This window comes from Micropterus salmoides, unplaced genomic scaffold (genome assembly GCF_014851395.1).
Source record: "Micropterus salmoides isolate LMB-PRFRI ecotype aquatic unplaced genomic scaffold, ASM1485139v1 Ms_hic_scaffold_3294, whole genome shotgun sequence".
In the NCBI taxonomy this organism is placed as follows: domain Eukaryota; kingdom Metazoa; phylum Chordata; class Actinopteri; order Centrarchiformes; family Centrarchidae; genus Micropterus; species Micropterus salmoides.
The window spans coordinates 1-7,901 of record NW_024042589.1 but is presented as its reverse complement, the minus strand read 5'-3'; the positions used below and the strand labels follow the sequence as shown (position 1 = coordinate 7,901).

General features: G+C 48.2%; 1 protein-coding gene across 1 annotated transcript; it reads right to left on the bottom strand.

Annotated features, from left to right (window-relative positions):
* Positions 1 to 5,297: 5,297 nt before the first annotated feature.
* On the bottom strand, positions 5,298 to 6,848 carry LOC119884230 (T-cell acute lymphocytic leukemia protein 1 homolog). Its single transcript, XM_038694696.1, has 3 exons — positions 6,782 to 6,848; positions 6,536 to 6,600; positions 5,298 to 6,157 (listed from the first exon to the last, which is right to left on the bottom strand). The coding sequence occupies exons 1-3, from the start codon at positions 6,820 to 6,822 to the stop codon at positions 5,724 to 5,726; spliced, it is 540 nt and encodes a 179-aa protein (XP_038550624.1). The 5' UTR covers positions 6,823 to 6,848; the 3' UTR covers positions 5,298 to 5,723.
* Positions 6,849 to 7,901: the final 1,053 nt, after the last annotated feature.

Below are 7,901 nucleotides of genomic sequence, written 5' to 3'. Positions count from 1 at the left end.
AAACAAATATACACTTAATATTTGGTCATTTCATAAACTATGAAGGAAAAAACAACAGGGTGGACACGTTACGGTCAAACACATTAAACTGACTTAATCTGGAAAACCACACGGCTAAATGTCTCTCCACTGGTGTGATGTCACCAGGTCACCTCATGAGAGTGATGTCAGGACAAAAAAAAGGTTTCCACTTAAAGGCCAGTTAACGACACTCAACCAGGTGGACAGTGACCAGGGGACAAACAGGAAACCTAAAATTAAATGATAATGAAATATTTAAGCAGACATAGTTGTTATAAGTAATTTTTTAGATCTAAGTTGAAGGATCAACACTGGGGACGTGGCAAAATCCCACAGTACCTCCTTAAAACAAAGCTTTCAGAATGTAAATTAAAGAACGTATAAGCCAATCTCATAGTAACCATAATTAATAACAATTAACCTTACATCAAAAAACAAATGGAACTAGTAATTGTCCAAATTTAGACAAATTACAACATGATTTGTACTGCGGAACGAAAAAGGCACCACATAAAAACCAGACAGTGAAAGTTTTTGCCTTGTGACGTCAGAGTGCGCCGTTATCTGCTGGGTTTGATGTCAGAATGTGGCCCCTGCCTGCTTTGTGCACGATTTTGATAGGCGCTTCACAGTTAGTCATATCGCCGCCTGGTGGTTTGGCGTGCTCTCACAGCGTTTGATAGCGTGTTTTCATGTAGACAGATTTTCTTTTTTTTAAACAAAGGAGAATAAAAACGCAGGTTATAAAAGTAGCCGCGTCATTTTGTGCTGAGTGGCTCAGATGGTAAAACTGTCTTCAGCCTGTGTGATTTTAGGAAATATCACTTTGAGCTCCAAATCAAAACTTCATTTTAATAAAAAGTTCTGTCTTCTTGACATTTTGAAGAAAACAGGTAAATTTTTCCAGGTTTTTTCTCCATCAGGCGGGAAAATATTGCATAACGTCGCATCAAAAGGGCGTAACGTGGGCGGCTACAGACAATATGAAAATACTCTCACGCACAAGTAACATCATCCGTCACATCCACACCTGCAGCATCGCATCAGTCGGCCCAGAGAAATAAAACAGAGAAACAACCAGAGTAACTTCAACACTGTTGGCTGAAGATAATAAATCCAGCTCATCTGTAGGTGTTAAACTCGTCGTTTCCACGCTGCAAACTTTACGTCACAAAACCGCCTCAGCTGTTCGTTCACAGAGAGAGAACAAAGAAGAGAACGCCGTTTTTTTGGTCATTTTACAGTCAGCAGTCGTTTGTTTGTTCTTGCATATTTAAACTGCGTGTTTTCTTATTGTGCAGAGAAAACCTTCCTGAAAACGTTTTCTTTGTTAGCGTTTCTGGTCGCAGGATGTTTTCAGAACATTTTTCACAAATTACGCTTTGAAAAAAGTGACGGGACAAAATCAGCCGTTTTCAGAAAGTCTTGCGTCCCCAGGGTCCCCGACAGGAAGAGCACTGTTCCAACCTGATGACTTTTAGCTTTTCAACAATAAAGTGCTCCGATTTCTGTTCGACGCCCCAAAAATCAATAAGAAATAAACGTGTGAATCAGAACTTCTTCTTCTTCTGTCCTCTTTAATCACCTCACGACCCTCGGATTATCTGCTGACCTTTCGGAGGGGCCCGACCCCTAGGTTGGGAACCACTGGACTAAACCAGTACTTTTGATACTTAAGTATATTGCTGTACTTTAATAAAAGTAGAATTTATATTGATGGACTCTCAACCTTCCGTACATGAAATGTTTTCATGCACCTGCACTCGGTGTTTCTGGCACCGAGGACGCGGGTCAGTTTGTCCGCAGACGGGTTCTGGTGTGAATGTGGATTAAAATTCAGCGTTACAGTCAGGAGTTTGTGTTCTGTAGCAGCCGAAGCTGTTTTGATGCTTCATCAGAGAGGATCGATATCCCACAATCCAGTTCACCTGACGCTGCTTCATCACGTGATGTAATCAGGTGTGATGCCGTGAGTTGGCCAGCAGGTGGCGGCAGTTACTTCCACAGCGGATGAATCATAAAGAGCTGCGTGGGGCCCAGTCACACCTTCATCAGGTCAAATTTATACAGGTGCGTCTCGGAAAATTAGAATGTCGTCGGAAAAATCAAATTTCCCCATCAGTTAATTTCAAAAGGGAAACTTTAAGTGAAATTTTTCTTCTGTTTTAATCTTGATGATCGGAGCTCACGGAAATCAAAAGTCCAGATCTCAAAATATTAGAATAAAGAGTCTGGTTCAGCTCTCCAGAACTCTTTGACCCGGTCCACAGAGAGCTGGATCAAAGCAGATTCAGGAAGCAGCAGGGACGGCCGCAGCCTGCAGAGGACTGGAAAGCTGGTTCCAGAACTTGGGGGGTGGCTTCAAAAGGAGTGGACTGAGACTGGAGTCATCGAGATCCACCAGGCTCAGACGGGCCCAGGAAATGAGCTGCAAGGTTCACGGTCCTGGTGTCAGCCAGTCCTGAACCAGAGACAGAGTCAGAAGAGTCTTAGCTGGGCTAAGGAGAACCAGAACCGGTGCTCAGTGGTCCAGAGTCCTGTTTTCGGATGAAATCCAGGTCCCAGAGTCTGGAGAGGACCAGAATCCAAGTAGCTTGAAGTCCAGAGTGAAGTTTCCACAGTCTGCGATGATCTAAGGGGGGCCTTGTCCTCTGCTGGTTCTGGTCCACTGGGCTCACTACCAGGAGCCTTTAGAGACTCATCTGCTGACGAGCTTTACGGAGACGCTGGTTTCCTGTTCCAGCAGGACCAGAACCACTAGGAACCGGTCTGCTGACCGTGGCGTTACTGTGATTGGTCGGCCAGCTCACCTGACCTGAACCCTCAGAGACTCTGAGAGACCCTGGACGAGCTGAAGGTCTCTGGCAAAGAACCTGCGGGCTTCATAACAGCTCAGCAGGCTGATCGTCTCCTCGCCGCCCCGATGCAGAACCCGACCTTTACAGGAGGTCCACGTCTCTTTGATACAGTCTCCATGCGAATATTTTGAGAAGTGGAGTTTGGATAAAAAATATTTCACTTTATGTTTAATGAATCTGGAAAATATGAAAGATTCATTTTTTAATTAAATTACAGAAAAAAAGAACTTTCTGAGATGCACCTGTGTAAATAAAATCACTCTCATTTTGTTTACTGATCTGTTTCTGCACACCAATATATTTTGCTGCCATGTGACCGCCGGCAGTCTCCTGTGTGAGAGGCGTCTGGCTGTTTTCCCACAGTACGGTCTGTCAGGATCACAGCCATCACACATGGACACTGACAGGAGGGTTACGAGGTCAGAAGGGGGCGTGGCCTGTCACTGTAACAAGCCAATGATGAGTGGGCGTGGAGATAACGACTGATAAACATCTCCAGCCAATCAGACGGCCCGAGAGAGACGACAGCAGCAGCAACAGGTCCCAGAGGACGGAAGGGTGTTTACTGTGTGATGCTGCTTCATCCTCAGTTCCCACCTCCGTCTGGTTTATCTGATCTGAGGTCTGCACCGCGAGGAGAGATCAGCGTTTTCCCCACCTTTGGTTTTCTGGTTCACAAAGGTCGGTTTATACATGCACGTCGAGTCCACGCCGCATCAGTTGGCGAAGGCTTGCCTACATGATAACACTCTGCACGCAGACACTTTGGTTTAGTAGGAAAGAGAAAACCCAGATAGTGCAGTCCCTGGATCAGGTTCAGACACATGAACCACTAAATGATGATGTAGCTTGGAGCGATAGAACAGGACTGCATCCTGCTCCCCAGTCTGCGTTCCCACTTCTGCCTCCCAGCGGAGTGTTCGGCATAATTCACCTGGTCAGAAAACAAGCGAGACCAGTTTCTTGGTTGCAGGAGAGAAAAAGCTGAGAAATCCTCCTCCCGTCAGTCTCTGATGTGCAAACACCAGAACGAAGGTGTAGAGGGAGGAGAGAACTCTTTTATACACAATCTCCCAGAGTAACTTTATCTTTTGGCCTCCAGCTGTGGAACAAGGGGGGGGTGCAGGATTATGACAGACGGGAGGATGAAGAGAAGAGTCTGTAATCTGCAGCTAAGGGGGGGGGGGGGGTAAACCAGCTGCTGACTGTGACAGAGAGGAAGGTGGGAACTGAGGATGAAGAGAAGAGTCTGTAATCTGCAGCAACATCTTTAAGCAATTAAAATTCTGTTATCCACCTTAGTCTCTGCAGGGGGTTGTTGGGCTGCTGGGAACAGCGGAGGGGGGGCAGACCTCAGATCAGATGAACCAGCTGCTGACAGGTGGGAACTGAGGACGAAGCAGCATCTCACACTAAACCCCCTCCCTCTCTAATTGGAACACGCCCCTTCCCTCCTCTGGGACCTGTTGCTGCTGTCGTCTCTCTCGGGGGGCCGTCTGATTGGCTGGAGATGTTTATCAGTCGTCATCTCTACGCCGCTCATCATCGGCTCGTTACAGTGACAGGCCACGCCCCCTCCCGACAGACCGTACTGTGGGAAAACATCCTGCAGCAGCGTTTTCATTGGTCCACATGTGATTCATGAAGAAATAAATAAAGTGTATATTTCTATGTGAACACGTTCTGTAAACGTTGTGACGGCTGAACTCAGGAACAGCTGATGCAGGACTGACTGATACTGACAGCCGTTTCTCTTATTTTGGACGGGGAGCTCGAGGTCGTTTCTTCAGCCGTGGCCTCAGGGTGTTTGTGCAGTGAACATTGTGACGAACAGTTAACGCCTTCATCATTTTGTTTCTTTTACTGCCTACTGCGACTCTCAGGAAATGGCTGCACCAACATTTTATGGGCGCGAGGAACGTGAAGGAGCAGTTAGGCTTCTTCCTTCCAACAGTGAGGCAGGCGGACCCGGCGGCAGGTCTGAGGGAGATCAGGGTCAGCAGAGCACCGTGCTGGATGTACTGAACAGGTGTGTCTGAAGAGACGGACACGACCTCCGTTTCCTGCTCCCAAAAACTAGGGTGAAATAAACACTCGTGCCACAGAAAGTATTTATTACGCAGCGTATTTATGAAATGAATCACTTTAATGTTGCAGCTTCAGATGATTTAGATTCTGCTGCTGGACTTTAATCTGGAAGAATAATCAGCATTTATTAGATTATCTGCAAAGTGTCTGAAGCTTTAAACAAATGTAGCGCAATAAAAGTAGAAAGTACCAGAAAACAGAAATACTCTGAAGGATCTCAAAGTTTAACGGGTGACTTTCGAGTCTTTCAGAGTCTTTCAGAGTCTTTCAGAGTCTTTCTCTTTAAATGGATTCAGACCTTGAATATAATCTCTGGGATTAAACAGAAACCACTGCAGCAAACTTTTTATTGATCTGTATTCTCACAGAAACATCTCAGATCCAAATAATCTGCAGACAACAAACATCAGGACGAAGTTCAAACTGCAGAAACACCAAAGTTCTTTAACTTAAAGAAACTAAACGTGGTCACTGACTCTTCTGCTGAGACGCAGAACTTCCTGTCCAGCACGACTTCTTCTTCTCTGCCGGCAGAACATTTCAGCTCACTCTGCATCAAGAAAACTCAACCAGACGGTGAAACACTGAAGATGTGAATATCACATCAACTCGGTCCAGAACAACAACATGTTTTACATCAGGCCAGCCGGACTGGACTCGCCCTGCTGGTCTCTGCTGGATCAGCCGGACTGAACTCGCCCTGCTGGTCTCTGCTGGATCAGCCGGACTGGACTCCTCCCGCTGGTCTCTGCTGGATCAGCCGGACTGGTCTCGCCCTGCTGGTCTCTGCTGGATCCAGCCTGTCTGATCAGCTGGTTGCCAGCTCGCCTGGTCCAGGTTCTGCACGGGACCTCTGTAGTCCTGGTCCCCCGTCAGGCTGTCCCAGTCCCCCTCCACTGAACTGTCACAGCTGGAGTTTGGAGACAGCGTCCCCTGCGGCCCGTCCTCCCGCTCCAGGCTCCCCGCTCGGCCCCGGGGGGCCCCTCTGAGGTCCTGGTCTGTGAGCACCCGGTCCAGGAAGCTGATGTACCTGAGGGCGTGGCGCAGGATCTCGTTCTTGCTGAGCTTCCTGTCGGGGGGGTGAGTGGGGATGAGACGCCGCAGCTCGCTGAACGCCCCGTTAACGTTCTGCTGACGCCAACGTTCCCGGCTGTTGGTGGAGATCCGACGGACGACCCGGGGACCAGAACCTGGGGGTGGGAGGAGAGAGCAGGGGGGTCAGCCGGACTCACGAAAACCAGATCTGAGGACACCCGGCCGGCACACAGGAACACATGAAGAAGAAACGGGCAGTACAAGAACAGCTGACTCTAAAATCAGTGTTTTCCTCCATGGAGTCTGGTCTGCGCCGCCAGAGTGACCGGAGAAGCTTTTAATTCTAATCAGTGATTGGCTCTGGTCCCGGGGGGTCTGGCCAATCAGAGCCCAGCTGCTGCTCTGTGGCCTTTATTCATCAGACTGTAAATGTTAAACAGGAACCAAATAATCTGCCAGATATGAAAAAACTAAACTTCACATTCAGTTTTCATCATTTAAGGACAGAAGAAGAAGAAGAAGTTCGCTCGGACCGTCAGGGAGGTCCAGCTCACACGGAGTCGCTCTGAGCTCCATCAGGACGCGTCGATCCGGATCCCTGCAGACAGACAGACGGTCAGAGTCTGAAATCTCCACATCAATAAAAGGAGACCAGTTTCCAGTCAGACCTGGTTCTGAACAGCTGTGATCTGATCGGGTGCAGCTGTTTCCCTGCGGGTCTGACCGGGATCCAGGTCTCCGGACTGACCCCCAGACTGCGGTTCAGCTCGGTTTCCTACCTGTTGCAGGTGAGGAGGTGACGCGCGGCCTCGTGCGGCATGTCTCGTGCAGGCAGCGGAGGACCGGGCTGGATGATCCGGGTTCGGCTCAGCGGCTCCGGGGCAGCAGACGTGCTGGAGGGGTCCGGTGGAGTTCAGAGTCTCCGCCGGGTCCCTCTTTTATACCCGCGTCCCTCTGCGGGTCGTGACGCCTCGTTTCCATGGAGACAGTCCCATTAAAGCCAGACAGAGCAGGACTCCCAGGAAGCTGCACCCCAGGGACCTGCAGGGGCCAGGGGCCGCCTCTCCCCGCCCCGCCCCCCTCCCCGCTGCAGGAGTCGTGTTTTCCGGCGCCTCCTCCTCCGTCACGACCCGGAGCCCCGGAGCCCCGGAGCCCCGGAGCCCCGGAGCCCCGGAGCCCCGGATCCCTGTGAGTCCTGCAGCCCAGATAACTTTCACTGCTGAGCTTTAAACTGCAGGCCAGTAAAAGTACTTTCCATGAGTATTTCTTACATCCCAGAGGTTAAACTGTATATTTTATTTACTTATTGTTTGTGTTTTTTAATCAAAAAGCCGACTGGGGACAAGTGAATCAGCTGTCTGTCAAACTTTATCTATAATAATAATAATAATAATAATAAACTTTGCTCTTTAGGAAGCTGAGAACAGAACACGTGTTTGTGATCACAGGAGCTCTGAGCAGCCTCCGGGGCCTCCGGGGCCTCCGGGGCCCAGAAACCCAAAGAAATGTCTTCAGAATCTGTTGAACCCTGCCGAACAAACCCCGTATCTCCAGGTGTTGGACATCCTCCTTCAGCTGAACGAAATTCAAATTCAATCAGCTTTTCTGGCATGAATGCAGAGCGACAGTACTGGCAGAGCTGCATGTAAATTACACAAGGACAATTCATTTCATTAAGTAAGGACATAAAACAGTAAGTTGGGTTTGTGTGATAATACAAAATAAAATAAATAGATAAAACTGTAGACGTGGTATTAATAGACAAAATAATAATAACCAATTAGTTTATTAAAACAACAATTACTGAAAATCAAACAATCAAAATAATAATAATTTGAAAATCAGTCCAGTTCTTCATTAGTCACTAAAAGGAGCTCAGCACTCAGTGAAGTATTTCTG